The 17,566-nt window shown below is 39.0% G+C and overlaps 1 protein-coding gene across 1 annotated transcript in view; it reads left to right on the plus strand.

The window, feature by feature from the left end:
- LOC132400596 (trifunctional enzyme subunit alpha, mitochondrial-like) overlaps nt 1-16,844 on the plus strand; it is a 59,931-nt gene extending 43,087 nt beyond the window's left edge. The window contains exons 15-20 of the mRNA XM_059981696.1: nt 391-531; nt 6,970-7,038; nt 9,125-9,320; nt 11,890-12,004; nt 14,337-14,482; nt 16,455-16,844. Coding sequence (XP_059837679.1) covers nt 391-531; nt 6,970-7,038; nt 9,125-9,320; nt 11,890-12,004; nt 14,337-14,482; nt 16,455-16,600 — 813 coding nt within the window. The 3' untranslated portion in view covers nt 16,601-16,844. The remainder of the gene's footprint in view (nt 1-390; nt 532-6,969; nt 7,039-9,124; nt 9,321-11,889; nt 12,005-14,336; nt 14,483-16,454) is intronic.
- The last annotated feature ends 722 nt before the right edge of the window (nt 16,845-17,566 follow it).

Raw genomic sequence — 17,566 nt, forward strand, 5'->3', positions numbered from 1 at the left:
TCCACATATACATTAAAACACCAAACATGCCTTACAAGAAAAGCTCTGTCATCATTTTCTCAAAATCTGTTTTTGAAGGCCAGGTAAACACATACACTGGAATTCTTTTTCTCCAAGGTTGCTTCACCAAAGAGGTATTAATTGTGATTTATTAATAAAAGTATACTACTTTGCAGTAGCAGTATAGTTCAGAACTTTCTTTCTTTATCCAACCATTATAACACTTAATATGACATTAATTGGCCAGTAATGAGAGAATTATAACCTACTTGGTTTTCTGAGTGTTGTCACTACATTACAATAACACCGGATAAATGTCAAGTTACAGAATAAGTTCTAGCCTTTGCTGTTAATTTTTAAGAGTTTATGAGTATACATTTTCATGCCCAGGTAATTGGAATGCACTATTTCTCACCTGTGGATAAGATGCAGTTACTGGAAATCATCATGACTGATAAAACCTCGAAGGACACAACTGCAGCAGCTGTAACAGTTGGCCTCAAACAAGGAAAAGTGATTATTGTAGTTAAGGTAATTATTATGTTTCACCTGCCATTTAAATATTTGGTATCATCAGCTACTCAAGTCTTAAACTATGTGACAAGCTTATGTTCAGATACAGTGCCTATTAAAAGTTTTCAACCCCCTTGGAAGTTTTCATATTTTATTGTTTTACAACATTGAATCACAGTTGATTTAATTTGGTTTTTTTTTACACTTATCAATGGGGGGAAAGCTCTTGTGTTAAAGTGAAAACAGATCTCTACAAAGTGATCTAAATTAATTACAAATATAAAACACAAAATAATTAATTGCTTAAGTATTCACACCCCTCTCCCCTTTAATATGACACACCCAAATCATCACTGGTGCAGCCAATTGGTTTTAAAAGTCATTTAATTAGTTAAATAGAGATCACCATGGGCAGTCAAGGTGTTTCAAATGATTGCAGTAAAAATACACCTATATCTGGAAGGTCCAACTGCTGGTGTATCAGTACCTGACAAAAACAACGCAAGAAAGATTATAGAACATAGAATGGTACAGCACATTACAGGCCCTTTGGCCCACAAGGTTGTGCTGACCCTCAAACTCTGCCTCTCATATAACCCCCCACCTTAAATTCCTCCATATACCTGTCTAGTAGTCTTGAACTTCACTAGTGTATCTGCCTCCACCACTGACTCATTGAAAAGTACAAGTCAGGATATGGATACAAGAAACTTTCCAAGTCATAGAATATCCAATGGAGTACAGTTAAGTCAATCGTCAAGAAATGGAAAGAATATGGCCCAGCTGTAAATCTGCTTCAAAATCTGAGGGAACTAGTGAGGGAGGCCACTAAGAGACCTATGACAACTCTGGAGGCGTTTCAAGCTTCAGTGGCTGAGATGGGAGAGACTGCACATACAACTGTTGCCCGGGTGCTTCACCAGCCATAGCTTTATGGGAGAGTAGCAAAGAGAAAGCCACTGTTGAAAAAAAACTGATACAAATTCTCGGCTAGAGTTTGTCAGAAAGCATGTGGGAGACTGGAAGAAGGTTCTATGGTCTGATGAAATTAAAATTGAACTTCTTGGCCATCAGACTTGTCAGTGTGTTTGGTGTAAGCCAAACACCATTCATCATCAAAAACACAATCCCTACTGTAAAGCATGGTGGTGGCTGCGTCATGCTGTGGGGATGTTCCACTGCAGCAGGCCCTGGAAGGCTTGAGGGTGCAATGAATGCAGCAAAATACAGGGAAATCCTGGAAGAAAACCTGATGCAGTCTGCAAGAGAAGTGCAACTTGGGAAAAGATTTGTTTTCCAGCAAGATAATGACCTCAAGCAAAAAGCCAAAGCTACACAAGAATAGCTTAAAAATAACAAATCCAATTGAATTTGTGGCTGGACTTGAAAAGGGCTGTTCACTCACGATCCCCATGCAATCTGACAGAGCTCGAGCAGTTTTGTAAAGAAGAATGGGGTAAATTTCAGTGCCAAGATGTGCGAAGCTGATAGAGACATATCCACATAGACTCAAGACTGTAATTGCTGCCAAAGCTGCATTTACTAAATACTGACCTGAAGATGGTGTATATTTATGCAATCAGTTATTTTGTGTTCTATATTTGTAATTAATTTGGATCACTTTGTAGAGATCAGTTTTCACTTTGACATGAAAGAGTTTCTTTTCTGATGATCAGTCAAAAAAAGCCAAATTAAATCCACTGTGATTCAATGTTGTAAAATAATAAAACATAAAAACTTCCAGAGGGGATGTAAATACTTCTTATAGGCATTGTATGTGGAGAATTATTATACATAGGAAAATAATTCTCATTTTGGGTCTTAAAGGTCAAATTTAATGTCAGAGAAATGTATACAATATACATCCTGAAATATTTTTTCTTCACAAACACCCCAAAAACAGAGAAGTGCCCCAAAAGAGTGAATGGCAGTTAAACGTGAGAACCCCGAAGTCCCCCCAGTTCCTCCTTCCAATGCATTAGTGGCAGCAAGCAATTATCCCCCGCAATAGCAAAGTCACAGACTAAAGTTACCCCAAAGGCTTTGCATTTCATCCGACATTTGTCAAACCACAGGTTCTTTCTCTTTCTGGCAAGGGAGAGGGAGGTGTCCCCCATTTTCACAGCGAGTGAGAGATGTAACAACAACCCACTGGTTTACGATGTTAAAAGTCCATTTCGTCGCTTTATGGCCCTGTTTAGGCTAATGATTCTCAAATGCATTTAACTGTTGTTAACTGTTACTTGGATTGCACTACTGTTTGTTGTTTTTACTTTAAAAAGTAAATTAAAAGGCATGAATTTCAATACTCAGAAATCGATTTCCAACCAGTGAATTGTGCTCAGTATGTTCCCACAAGAAACTGTCTAAATGAGCAGATGATTTGTCCTTGTTTACTGAGGACTAGGTATTGATTAGGATACCAGAGTAATCCATGCTTCGCTAAATAGTGGGATTTATTCCATTCACTTGACATGGCAAATGTGTCACCTGTGTTCTGCAATGGCCATTTTGAGCTCCTGGTTAATGCCATTGAGTTGTATAGCATAGAAACAGGCATTTCAGCCCAACTTAACCCTGCTGATGGAATTGCCTGTCCAAGCCATTCCTATTTTCCAGTATTTTTTAAACATAAGATTAGCTTTGTCTGTTACATGTGCAGAGGAACGTTGAAACATACAGCGAAACATGTCATTTACATCAATGACCATCACAGTCTGAGGTTGTACTGGGGGTAGCCCACTAGTGTTGTCACAATCCCTGTAGTCTTATCCAACTCAGCAGATTCAGCCCACCAGATCCCACCCCCACTTGGTTCCATCTCTCCCCTAATGGTACAGCTGATGGAGGATGATAAGCAGGAACATAAAGATTACCATCCTGGAATCTGATGTCTCCACATTACCCCTTCCTGGCTTCCACCTGCCTCTGTCCTCCAGTTTTACCATTCTCCCTCTCCCACTTGGCTCCATCTGCCTTTAATCTTTCACCACTCTTTGGTCTGGCAATGGTCTACTGGCCCTTGTCTTGCCTTTCGTACTGTACAGATTGGTTACCTTCTGTCTCCACTCTTAGCCATGATGCAAGGTCTCAATCTGAAATGTCAACCTTTCCTCCTTCCTCCCTTTCGACCCTTCTCCCACAGACAAATGACTCATTAAGTTCCTCCTGCAGTATCTTTTGCTCCATCACAATATCTGCAGTCTGGAAGTTATGCTCAGGAGTGGAACTTAAACTCCAAAATCTTTTGAAAGAGAAGTGAGCCACAATGAGCATTTTTCTTAAATGCACAGCTATTTTCCTGATACTTTAACAAGTTGAAATGTTGCACACGTTTTTTCAGAACAGAACATGCTTTAAATACCCAATAGATCAGGCAGTTCTATGAAGAATGAAACTGAGTTAACATTTCAGATGAATTTCATATAACTTTTATATGATTATGCACTGTTTCTAATTTACCAGTCACTCAAGCATAATTGTTAAAGGTGCTTGTACAGGACATTGCCCATTTGTAGATAGGTTTGTGAGGCTACAGAGGTGCGGCCAAATTTGTTCGATAGTGCAAAAAATTTTATTCCCCATGCTGTTGGCCACTGTGGTGTATGGAAATTTAACTTTTATCTAAAATTGTCCCTTTAACTATACTATGAAAATGTTTTATGAATTGATTGTTGGTCAGTAAAAAATTTTAAATGGCACCATCTCAATTTCCATTGCCATATTCCTTATCGGAGGATTGAAATAACTTGGTAATTTTAGATCCCAACTAAATCTGTAAAGATAATGCCAATTTCCCACATCAGTATTTTCTGTGTGGAATATTTCAATGTTGTATTTGTCCTGATGCTCATTTTGTAGATGTTTTATTTGTCAGTCAAATTTAAAATGACTTGGGCATACCTTTTGAGAATTTGTATTATGAAATTTGTAACTTTACACAAAGGTTTGGATAAAAACTTAGTGTTTTGCAACTTGTTATAGTGTTGAATAGTTCTTATTTTAAAGTAATAATAAAATTAATTGCAAATACTGATAGGAAGGAGAAATGTATTTTAACTGATTTATAGGCAGACTTAAACCATTAATATATTGAGTTGAGAAACAAATGGTTGTGGTCAACTAATGTTTACTTGCCAACTTTTATTAAAGAGCAACCAAGACAGAAAGATTTGGAAGATAACATAATTGGCCAATGACTTCAGACCAGTGGCAGAAGTGACTGTTTTATGCATTTGAAACTGATTCTCTTTTACTTTGTACAAAAAGGAAACACTGAATTGTTTGGACTCAATGGATAATAAAGACATAAATGGTTGCTCAAATGAATCTTAACAAAACCTGCTATCAGTCATTCAGGTTTTCGTGTTTTTCAGTTCACTTTTCTGCAGCCAGTGTTGATAATGGTCCAGCAATGAAAAGGGGCCCTTTGGACTTGAATGTTGTGGTATCTTATAGGGTAAGGGTTAAAGTAAACAGTCAGATTAAACAATTTTGAAATCAGCATGTACTAAAGGGGAAGGGAATGTGAATAATTATCAGCCAAATACAATTATGTTGGTTTTATATTAATTGTCAAGTGTGAAATTTTTAATATATTATTTTTTCCCAAGCCAATATAGAATGTCATGCTAGAATGCATGATCTTGGTGCAACAGTCTCTATGCATGTTGATTTGATCAAATCAAAAAGCAAGACACTATTACCTTCTACAGTAGTGGTCACCAACCTTAAGCCCAAGATCCCCTACCACGGCCTTAGTGAAAGGCAAGATCGACTCCAGATCGATTAGTTACATGCATGCGCAGAAAAGACCAGAAGTAAAACCCCGCAACCCGGAAGTAGAAATAATGTATAAACACCAGGGGTACCCACCCTTTTTCTCTCCGGTTTAATATTGACAATATTCTTGCAGACCGGCCGACTGGGGGTGGGGGGATAATTAAACATGACGGGAATACAGCAATACTCGAAGCAGGTTCCTTATGTCCAGTCTATACTGCAATTTAGTTTCTCGCAGCTCTCAGCACTTAGCTTCTGTCCTGCGCTGCTCACGTTTTATCGGCTGGAAAAACTCAACCGGTTTGTCTTTCAGTGTGGGGTGCTTGGACTCAAGGTACCGAAGCAGTTTTGAGGGCTTCATTGCCTAATTAGACAGCCTCCGGGCCTGAACTCCAGCCTCCCCGCCACCAGGCGCTTTGGCCAGGTGCGGCTGGTTGTGGGTGGGGTGAGAGGACAAGATCAGGGCCAGAGGTCCCCGTCCCAGGGCCACGGCGGTCGCAGTCTGGAGAGAGTGACCGACCAAGCAAGGAGTGCAACAGGGTGCATGCCCGCCCCACCTTGTAGGATCTATCGGCTAACTAAAGTTTGCTTCAGCAGATCACAGCGAGGTAGCTGCTCTGCTACTTACAAAACCCTGAGCCTGAATTAGGTCGTCTGAGACTATCTTAGCACTGGCTTCCCAATGAACATTCAGTGTGCTAAACAGGTTTAGAAGCGGCACCCATCTGTCCGCACTCCGGGCTGGTAGCTTTGGCACTTCCCGTCAGCCGAGCTATTCTACAGGGTACTTACCAAGCTCTATTTAGAAATTCAGTTACTGGAGCAATGGATGCCAATTTAGAATTTTTTTGTGAAATGTAAAATTGCTGGAAGAGTAACCATTACTGATCAGTTGTTCTTCTCATTTAGGTTGTGTATTGTTTGGATCATTTGTCGACAGGAGCCTTTTGCAGCTATATAGGACCCTGGTCAGACCCCACTTGGGGTACTGTGCTCAGTTCTGGTCGCCTCACTACAGGAAGGATGTGGAAACCATAGAAAGGGTACAGAGAAGATGTGCAAGGGTGTTGCCTGGATTGGGGAGCATGCCTTATGAGAATAGGTTGAGTGAACTCGGCCTTTTCTCCTTGGAGCGACAGAGGATGAGAGGTGACCTGATAGAGGTGCAGAAGATGAGAGGCATTGATCGTGTGGATAGTCAGAGGCTTTTTCCCAGGGCTGAAATGGTTATCTCAAGAGGACACAGGTTTAAGTAGTGGGGAGCAGGTACAGAGGAGATGTTGGGTAAGTTTTTTACTCAGAGTGGTGAGTGAGTGGAATGGGCTGCCAGCAACGGTGGTGGTGGAGGATATGATAGGGTCTTTTAAGAGACTTTTGGATAAGTACATGGAGCTTAGAAAAATAGAGGGTAATGGGTAAGCCTAGTAATTTCTAGGGTAGGGACATGTTCGGCGCAACTTTGTGGGCTGAAGGGCCTGTATTGTGCTGTAGGTTTTCTATGTTTTCTCAAAATAGAGTTAGAGGTTTAAAAATTGATCAGACAAATTGCAGTTCTATTTTAACAGAGGTTCTATTATTGAAGAAAAGACTTTTAAGGATACAATTTTGTTGGGAGGGCCGATTGTTTAAAAAGTGTATTCTTCTATAATTGAAAATTGACTTTATTTTCTTTAGGACGGCCCTGGTTTTTATACAACAAGATGTCTTGCACCTACATTGGCAGAAGCACTTAGAATCTTACAGGTTTGTTTAGATTATGTTAGCTTCATTTAAAACTGTTGGTCTTCATAATGGGTTGACTAGTATTTTAATGTAAGTTGGTTTATTATTGCGTAAACATATGTACAATATGGTATAAACATTCATACATTATGGAGAAGTTTCCAAATTATTGCATATAAATGGAACATTTTCTTAAATGTTTGAATTGTTTCTGTTGTAATTTTCAAAGTAAACTTTGCATTTCTTGCCCCCTCCCATTTGTGAAGACTTTTATTCTGATTGCAGTTTTAAATCCATGCAAACCACTTTTTCTCAGTTTGTTTAATCCCGTGCTTTTGATCAGTTTCCAATGATTTTGCCTATGACCAAAGTCTAATGATTATCTGCATTCTGTGGTTAATAATCAACAACATCCAAACAATCTAGTGTGTATAACGGCATGGCTAGCGGAACTGCTTTTTCACAGTTCCAACAACTTGTGTTCCGTCCTGACCTCCCATGCTGTCCGTGTGGAGTTTGCATGTTCTCCCTGTGACCCTGTAGCTTTCCACCAGCATCTGCAGTTTCCTCTGAAAGATATGTGACTTGGTTGGTTTTTCAGCCTCAGTAATTCATCCGTCATGTGTAACTCAGTCTGTTGAGAGTTAATGGGAATGTGGTGAGAAAATAGATGGACAGCATAGACCTGGTTATACTGTAAGTTGCTGTGTGTCAAAATGTGGCACACTTATTTCAGCAGTACACACAAAACGCTGGAGGACCTCAGCAGGCCAGGCAGCACCTATGGAAAAGAGTATAGTCGACGTTTCAGTTCAAGACCCTTCAACAGGACTGGAGAAAAAAATGAGGAGGAGTAGAGATAAATGGGGGTGGGGGAGAGTGGGAAACACAAGGTGCTGGGTGAAACCAGGAGGGGTGGGGGTTAAAGTAAAGAGCTGGGAAGTTGATTGGTGAAAGAGATACAGGGCTGGAGAAGGGGGAATCTGATACGAGAGGACAGGCCCTGGAAGAAAAGAGGGGCCGAGTACCGGAAATGGGCAGGCAAGCAGGTAAGGTGAGAGAGGGAAAAGGAGATGGGGAATGGTGAGGGGGGTGGAGTAGACATTACTGGAAGTTTGAGAAATCGATGTTCATGCCTTCAGGTTGGAGACTATCCAGATGGAATACAAGGTATTGTTCCTCCAACCTGAGTGTGGCCTCATCGCGACAGTAGAGGAGGCCATGAATAGACATATCCGAATGGGAATAGGGAGTGGAATTAAATTGGTGGCCACTGGAAGATCCTGCTTTTTCTGGCAGAATTTATTTCAGGATTATATATGACCTATACTCTAGCACTGATGTGCTTCCAGCAAGACGGGGATGGAAATTGAGATAAACTATTTGCATTCATTGAGCTGATACACTGGAAATTTTTTCAAAGTTAAATCAGTGGTTGTTCAGCTAATAGTAATGCATTTATAACAAATAAATGGGAAATTTTATGCATATCCTCTATAAATATTCTGTTGGAACAATGCCCCTTGTTTTAAGTATCTACACCAAACTTACCTAGCATTAAAATCTATTTTCTGATTACCAGCTTTTATCCAAGGTCATAATTCTTAATGTGAATATATAGTACGTTAAATGTTCATCACCAGAGCAGTATTAAAACACCATACAATTCTGTGACTTGGCCAAAATTGAATCATTCAGTGCCTGCCATCAACAGTTAAATTCAAATCAATGTATCAAATAATAGAACTTGTACCTGATGGTGGTTACATGTGGTTAGATATAATGAACTGTAGCTGCTGATGACATTAACATTACAAACTGATATTATTTTGCATTGTAGCATTGTTGACCCAGTCAGCAAATATTGAAAAATTATGAAATCCTCTGGATAATGAGAATTTATGCATACTTTCACCAGTGGTAATAGCAATTTTTCTTCAGTACTGTTTCTTTAACTGTTGATGCCAGGCATTGAATTGAACTAGATGGGCCTTTCTTCAGTCTACTAATTTTAGCAATAAATTTTATAGAATGCAGCAAAAATATTGTATGCATTGAAATAACATTCTTTTTGTGTGTCTAATATACCAACAATTTAAATTTCTAGGAAACTGGTGATCCAAAAAAATTGGATTTGGTTACAACTGCCTTCGGATTTCCTGTAGGCACTGCCACGCTGATTGATGAAGTTGGTGTTGATGTAGCAGCTCATGTTGCAGAAGATTTGGGGAAAGCCTTTGGCTCTCGATTAGCAGGTGGAAATGTTGAAGTACTGAAAAGGATGGTTGAAAAGGGATTTTTAGGTAAGTAGCATCAGCTGTAATTTGACTTAGTTAAAGGCAAAATATGGAAATGCATTTTTTATAATCCTCAATTAATTAAAATGCCTGAATGCCTGGTGTCTATTTCTGTGACCATAGCATCACCATTTCTGTTAATTATTCAATTCTTGTCGCAATGTACAGTTAAGTTCTCGAGCCGAGATTCTGTTTTGTGCCAGAAATCAATTTATTTCCTTCATAATCTCTCAGCTGGCTTCTTTTCAGAATCAGAATCAGGTTTATCATCAGGATGTGTCATGATATTTGTTAACTTAGCAGCAGCAGTTCAATGCAATACATAATATAGAAGTGGGAAAAAACAAAGTAAAATAATAGTAAATCAATTACAGTATACCTTTATTGAATAGATTAAAAATTGTGCAAAAAAATATATTTAAAAAGTGAGGTAATGTTCATGGGTTCAATGTCCATTTAGGAATCAGATGGCAGAGGGGAAGAAGCTGTTCCTGAATCACTTAGTGTGTGCCTTCAGGCTTCTGTACCTCCCTCCTGATGGTAACAGTGAGAAAAGGGTGAGAAATGCTCTGGGTGCTGGGGGTCCTTGATAATGGACACTGCCTTTCTGTGAACCACTCTTTGAAGATGTCCTGGGTATTTTGTAGGCTAGCACCCAAGATGGAGCTGATTAAATTTATAACCCTCTGCAGCTTCTTCCGGTCCTGTGCTGCAAGCACCCCATACCAGACAGTGATGCAGCCTGTCAGGATGCTCTCCACAGTACATCTACAGAAGATTTTGAGTGTAATTCTTGATGTACCAAATCTCTCCAAACTCCAAATTATAGTTGCTGTCTTGCCTTCTTTATAACTACATCGATATATTGGGACCACGTTAGATCCTCAGAGATCTCGACACCCAGGAACTTGAAACTACTCACTCTCTCCACTTCTGATCCCTCTATGAGGATTGGTATGTGTTCCTTTGTCTTACCCTTCCAGAAGTCTGCAATCAGCTCTTTCATCTTACTGACATTGAGTGCCAGGTTGTTGCTGTGACACCACTCCACTGGTTGGCACATCTCACTCCTGTACGCCCTGTCATCTCCATCTGAGATTCTACCAACAATAGTTGTATCATCAGCAAATTTATAGATGGTATTTGAGCTATGCTTAGCCACACAGTAATGGGTATATAGGGAGAAGTGCAGTGGGGAGGTGCACTGGTGTTGATGTTCAGCGAGGAGATATCATCACCAATCCGCACAGATTGTGGTCTTCTGGTTAGGAAGCCAAGGTTCCAATTGCAGAGGGAGATACAGAGGCCCAGGTTATGTAACTTCTCAATCAGGATTGTGGGAATGATGATGTTAAATGCTGAGCTATGGTCAATGAACAGCATCCTGATGTGTATGTTTGTATTGTTCAGGTAGTCCAAGGGCATGTGAAGAGCCATTGAGATTGCATCTGCCGTTGACTTTTTGTGGTGATAGGCAAATTGCAATGGATCCAGATCCTTGTTGAGGCAGGAGTTCAGTTTAGTCATGAGCAACATCTCAAAGCATTTCATCACTGTAGATGTGAGTGCTACTGGACAACAGTCATTAAGGCAGCCCACATTATTATTCTTAGACACTGGTTTAATTATTGCTTTTTTGAAGCAAGTGGGAACTTCGGCCCATAGTAGAGAGGTTGAAAATGTCCTTGAATACTCCTGCCAGTTGGTTTGGCACAAGTTTTCAGAGCCTTACCAGTTACTCGATTGAGACCTTCCACCTTGTGAGGGTTCACCCTCTTTGAAGACAGCCTAACATCAGCCTTTGAGATAGATCACAGGGTCACGGGGTGCAACAGGTATCTTCACAACTGTAGTTATATTCTCCCTTTCAAAGCTGATTTTGTAACTGATTTCAAACTTTACATCTTTTATTAAAAAATCTGTTGGTGCATTCATCATAAAATGTCTTTCCAACCAAATCACACCTGACCTCTGCCACCCTGAATTGATTCCAGTAGTCCTTGCACTGATTTCAGTGCTCAGTTCTCTCTGATGCTTTATTGCAAGCTATGTGAGAAACATTTTTTTGCACTTCGCTTTAGTATCATTGTATAATGTTACTTAATCTTCCACCTTTATCTCAGAATTTAATCAAGTTTCTGAATTTATAAAGCTTATTTGCCTTATTTTAAAAACCTTAGGTTCTACAGTGGATCTTCTCCACTTACTTCCCATCCCATAATTTCTCACTATTTATTTCTAAATGTTTACTCATTGTTTCACTGACCATTTATCTCTTAATGTTTCTACTAGCTCTGAGAAACTCTGCTACCAGAGCCACATAGTTCTTCAGTCTCATTCTGTGAGCTTCTCCTTTTACACAAGTTATCAAGTGACCTAAACAACCTATGAAATTAGATTACTTACATTAGGAGATGACTGGTATTTTAAGGTGCTCACTTCACACATAATAAAATAGAAGAATCAAGGAATTTCTCAACACAATTGAATGCTGAAGTACCGAAAAGTTTATTAAAATTCTCAGGTTCACATTTATTCAAACTAATCAAATTTAATTTTATTTTTTCAATTTCAGGCCGTAAGGCAGGCAAAGGTTGTTATCTTTACCAGGCAGGTGTGAAAGCCAAAAATGTGAATCCTGGTGCTAAGGAAATTCTAGATCATTTAAAACTGCCTGGAAACCCTGAAGTGTACGTAAAATCAAATTTTTTATAAATCCTTCAGATACACATGTTTTATCTACATTTTTTCAGTTCCATTGTAAATAAGAAATTAGATAACAGTTCCAGTGAGCAGGTAAGTGATTTTTATATTATTGCTTCCATTTGTATATTTTTAATAGATTTTGAATGTCACAAGGAATTTTTGCAGTCAGGTATTTATTTTTGAATACTTGGGACTATTATTAAGCCAGGTGTTGCAGGAAAATACATAACACTAGCAAATATGGGTTCCTGTCTAAATCTCACCCCATCAGAGTGGCCATGTTCAGAGCTGCCTAGCTCTTCCAGTTCTGCTAACTTTAAGATGCTAATTAAAATCAACATTTGAATGAGCTTTTGACTACTGGTCTCAATACATTCTGGCACACCATCACTATTTGTTTGATAATGCCCCCGTTGAGTGCTTTGTTAAAAGAACTAAATCTGCAAGTTTTTGCCTTGGATAATTTTTTTTCCCCAGTGGATCAAGTTTGCAAACTAGCAAAGTGCTTATTCTTTCCAGTAGACCATTAGATATAGGAGCAGAATTAGGCCATTTGGCTTATTAAGTCTGCTGCCCAGGTTCATCATGTGATCCATTTCTCTCTCAGCCTCTATCTCCTGCCTTCTCCCCATAACCCTTCATGCCCTAATCAGAACTTATCAACCCTCTGCCTTAAGTATACCCATTCATGGCTATGAATTCCACAGATTCAGTACCCTCTGCGTAAAGAAATCCCTTCTCGTGTCTGTTCTAAATGGTTACCACTGTGTTCTGAGGCTGTGCCCTCTAGTCCTAGATCCATCCACAACGGGAAGCATTCTCCCCACATCCACTCTATCCAGGTCTTTCAGTATTTGAAAGGTTTCATTGAGATCCCTCCCTTATTCTTATAATTTCCAGCGAGAACATGTCCAGAGCTGTGAAATGCTCCTCATACCCTATCATTCATGGAATTATTCTCGTGAACCTCCTCTGGACAATCTCCAATTCCAGTACATCTTTTCCCAGATAAGAGGCCCAAAACTGCTCACACTACTGCAAGTGTGGTAGCCTCAGCATCATATCCTTGCCTTTAAATTCTAGAACTTCTTGAAATGAATGTGACATTGCATTTGCCTTCCTTGCCACCACTGAACCTGCAAGTTAACTTTTAGGGAATCAAGGACTTTCAAGTCCCTTTGCACGTCTGAGTTTTGAATTTTCTCCCCAGGTAGAAAATAGTCTACACTTTTATTCCTTCTATCAAAGTACATGATCATACTCATTTTGGAGGACCTTGAGGTTCATATTTGATTTGTTCTGGGATTCTGGTTACCCTTTTGCTGTTTTGATCAATTTGATTGTGGCACTCAATGCAGACTGGGGTGCTTCAGCGAAGAATGGCCCTACAGCCTGCATTGGCTTGCAGCACGGGACTGAACTGAACTAAACTAAACTGAATACTACTGGTTTGTTGTATGATATTCTATGTGTTGTTCACTTGCTTTTTCCCATTTGCAGAGTTTTTTTGTGCCTTGGGTGTTTAATGTTTTCTTGAACGAGTTGTGTGGCTGCCTGTGGGGGACAGTTGTATCCTGTATGCGTACTTTGATAATAACTCTACTTTGAGTACATTTCCCTACAAGTGTTCCATCTGACACTTCTTTGTCCATTCTCCCAATTTGCCTAAGTCTATCTGCAGATTCACTGCTTCCTCAACACTACCTGCACCTCCATCTATTGTTAATATCATCTGCAAACTTGGCCACAAGGCTATCAATATGTCATCCAAATCGTTGACATACAAAGTGAAAAGAAGCAGTGCCAACATTGACCCCTGCAGAACACCACTAGTTACCACAGCTAGTCAGAAAAGGCCCTCCCCCCATCCCCACTGGAGGTTTTTGTCTCCTGTCAGTCAGCCAGTTCTCTGCTGTGCTGGTATCTTTCCTGTAATACTATGGACTCTAATCTTGTTAAGCAGTCTTGTGTGCAGCACCTTGTCAAAGTCCTTCTGAAAATCCAAATAAGCAGCATCCACTAACTCTTTTGCTGTCCTGCCAGTTAGTTCCTCAAAGAATTCCAACAGGTTTGTCGGGCATGATTTCCCTTTAAGGAAACAATGCTAAATGGCCTACTTTATCATGTGCCTCCAAGTACTCTGAAATCTTATCTTTAATAATGGAGTCCAACATCTTCCCAACCTTTGAAGTCAGGCTAAATGACCTATGATTTCCTTTCCTCTGCCTCCCTTCCTTCTTAAAGAGCAGGATCATCCTTCTGGTAAAGTCTTTATTTTGCAAATAAATTTGCTAATTTTGTTTTCTCCCTCTCAAGTTCAACAGATGAAGATATTCAATTGCGTTTGGTATCAAGATTTGTAAATGAGGCAGTAATGTGCCTTCAGGAAGGAATATTAAGTAACCCAGTTGAAGGAGACATTGGTGCTGTTTTTGGCCTAGGGTTCCCACCACATCTTGGAGGTGAGAAATTACTCAAACTATTATAGCACGGGATTCAACCCTGGCGTCTTCTGTAAGGAGTTTGTTTGTTTTCCCCATGAAATGTATTAGTTTTCTCTAGATGCTCCGGTTTCCTCCCAAAGACATACTGGTTAAGAGGCTAAACGGTCATTGTAAATTGTCCCATGATTAGGTGAGGGTTAAATCAGGGAGTTTGCTGGGTGGTGCAGCTCAAAAGGCTGGAAGAGTTTATTCTGCTCTGTTAATTTGTTAATAACTACCGTAGAAGTATACTGTTATCTATTCTCTTTGGGGAGCCTAGTTGCGAACTGCTGATAACAAGGTAGTATTATACATAGGCGTGAAGGCAAAAAAAAATTGGCATAAATTTCCAGTGTTCTGTCATATGAAGGGAAATGAATGGTGAGATTCCTTTGCACGTTGATTTTTGCCTTTTTTATATGGGCAGGTGAAGAGGATGCCAGACATCAATCATTTATTTGTTCATGGAGGTGAAGGCATTACTGACAAAGCCAGCATTTAATTACCTATCCTTAATTTCTCTTGAGAAAAAAATGCTGAGTCACTATAATGAACTGTGCAGTTCTTATGGTGAATGTTTAGTTTTGAGAAAAATGTGGCTGCTGTAGGGATTCCCAAACTTTTTTCTGCCGTGAACCCTCCCATTAACCAAGGGATCTGTGGACCCCAGATTGGAAGCCCCTGGTGAAGAAAGTGAAGAGTTAATCATTTAGGTAATTGTATGCTCCATACAACCCTTAAGTTGTGCCTTGTGGTTAGTGCAAAGCCATTAAGGTGCAAGATGCATGTTAAGGTAAGGTGCATGTTACCTTGATATCAAGTAGTTATACCTCCTTCCCCTAATACTTCGTTCTTTTGGTAATGTGACCAAATAACTGAATATCATGTTGTCCTAGTTAATTTTGTGACTTTTATGTAAGAGTATTTTGTTTTAAAGTATTTGTCAAATACTCTGTTTTTGTGATGTATGTGTATTTCAAAACATGTTATGGTGATTTTTAATTTAGAATTAGCTTTTACATTTTGTCTCATACATAAGTTAATTCTCTATAGATTTTCTCAATGCTGCAGGCAAATGCTGTTGAGTCTGCAAGTTCTAATAACTCATGCCAAAGAATTGTCTATATTCCCATCAGCATGGAATAAACCATGCCAATAGGAACATGGAAAAGTACTATAAAAGCCAAATAATAGGATTGAAAATTAAATGTGATAAATTTTCAGCATGTTATAGTCATGCATGCTGTTAAAGTTTCAGGAAAAATTAACAGCTTTAACAGGCCACTTTTAACTTGACACATTTCTGTGCAATCCTCCCCAACGTCCCTCATGACCTCATACCCTCAAGACCAGCCTATCACTTCACTCTGGTTCTTCATCTTCCCTTTATTCCATTTTTATCAGGTTCCTCCTCTAACTCAATACATCGTCCACTTCCCAAGTTCTCACATTCATCTTCCCCTTCGCCCTCACCTGAGAGCTTGTTTTGCTCCTTCTACCTCCATCCTCTCAAGTCCTGTGAGGGGTCTCGGCCCAAAAATGTCAACTGTTTTTTCCTCCGTACATGCTGCTTGACGTGCTGAATTCCTCCAGTGTTGTGTGTGTTGTCCATTGTAGTCTATTCTGCCATTCAGTTTGGAGCATCAGTAAGTTAGGAACTGTGTATAATTAGGAGAGGGAGAAATATTAGAGAAAGTGAGTATCTTTCACCTCTCCCAAATGTCTGCTTGCTCTTTTGCTGTGAAACATTCAATTTGGAGCAAACAAGGTTGGGGATCTACAAGTTCTGAACCTAGAGTTTTAAATTATATTATTACCAGTAAAAGCATTTCCATTCAACCATACAATGAATTTTCAGTTATTCTATTATACAATAATAGCTTAAAGAATCTTAACAGTGCCGATATTATTCAGAATTAAATTAATTTTTATGGGGTTTTGTTTTCTTTAGGGCCTTTCAAGTTCATAGATTCCTATGGAGCAAGCACGCTAGTTGACAAGCTGTTGAAATATGAAAATGTTTATGGTGCTGAGTTCACACCTTGCCAGATGCTGCTGGACTACGCAAAGGACAAAAGCAAGAAGTTCCATCAATAAAATGAAATTTCTACTTGACAAAACTAAACCAATAAAAATGTACATAATTGCTGAATGTGACACTGTAAAAAGGTTGCATTTTGTATACATGATCTAGTTTTATCTGAACAATTTAATATTAAATGACATGCAATCTAATAACTCTTAATACTGGATCTTTTAGTCGCTGTTGATTAGTGCCTTCAATTGCAACTTGGTTGTATATCTCTTCCACATATTATACATATTGCTGTTCAATTTTGCACTTAAATTTGTCCAGTTTCTTTGTGAAGCTTGGTAAGTTCATATCAGATTTGTCTACTTACAAGGTAGCAATAAAGCCATTCCAATGCAATCTTTAAAATACAATAATATTTTGACCCTTAATAACTTAGCTGACGTAGTATATTTAGAAACAATATTTTGGGTTGGTAATCCACTATAAAACTCTTAAGTGATCCTCTTTAATTTACCTGCCCAGAAATGGTCCAGTTTGGCAAATGAATTAAATACCATTTGAATTTAAAATATGAATGTTTGACTTAATTTTATATTTGTTAGATTATACAGAACAAACTGTAAAAACATGTATTTCCTAACTTGTTTATCTTAAGGGGAAGTAGATCTAGCGTGGTTTGACCCTTTCAGTGAGATTTTTTAAAAACCCTCCAAACTGAAGATAGCTCCAGTTTTACAATAAGGCTAACTCTAAAAAGAAAAGGGAAAATAGTATTACTCAATATTAACAACTTGTCTAGGAACTGTGTATGAGGGCATTTTGATGTAGACATGTTAAATTAGCTGGTAAGCCTTTGTCAAGGCTAATACAGCAAGGCCATTGCTTTTTAGCAGTGTGAGCTGGTAAGTCCAAAGAGTCCAAGTAAGTGTCAGTTCCCTCAGCTCAGATTTGCAGAGTAATTTAAAAGAACACTTCAATGGTAACACTTTAAAAGATGTCAGTCCTGATGTTGGTCTTTTTTTTAAGCA

The sequence above is a fragment of the Hypanus sabinus genome, chromosome 10, assembly GCF_030144855.1.
Source record: "Hypanus sabinus isolate sHypSab1 chromosome 10, sHypSab1.hap1, whole genome shotgun sequence".
Taxonomy (NCBI): domain Eukaryota; kingdom Metazoa; phylum Chordata; class Chondrichthyes; order Myliobatiformes; family Dasyatidae; genus Hypanus; species Hypanus sabinus.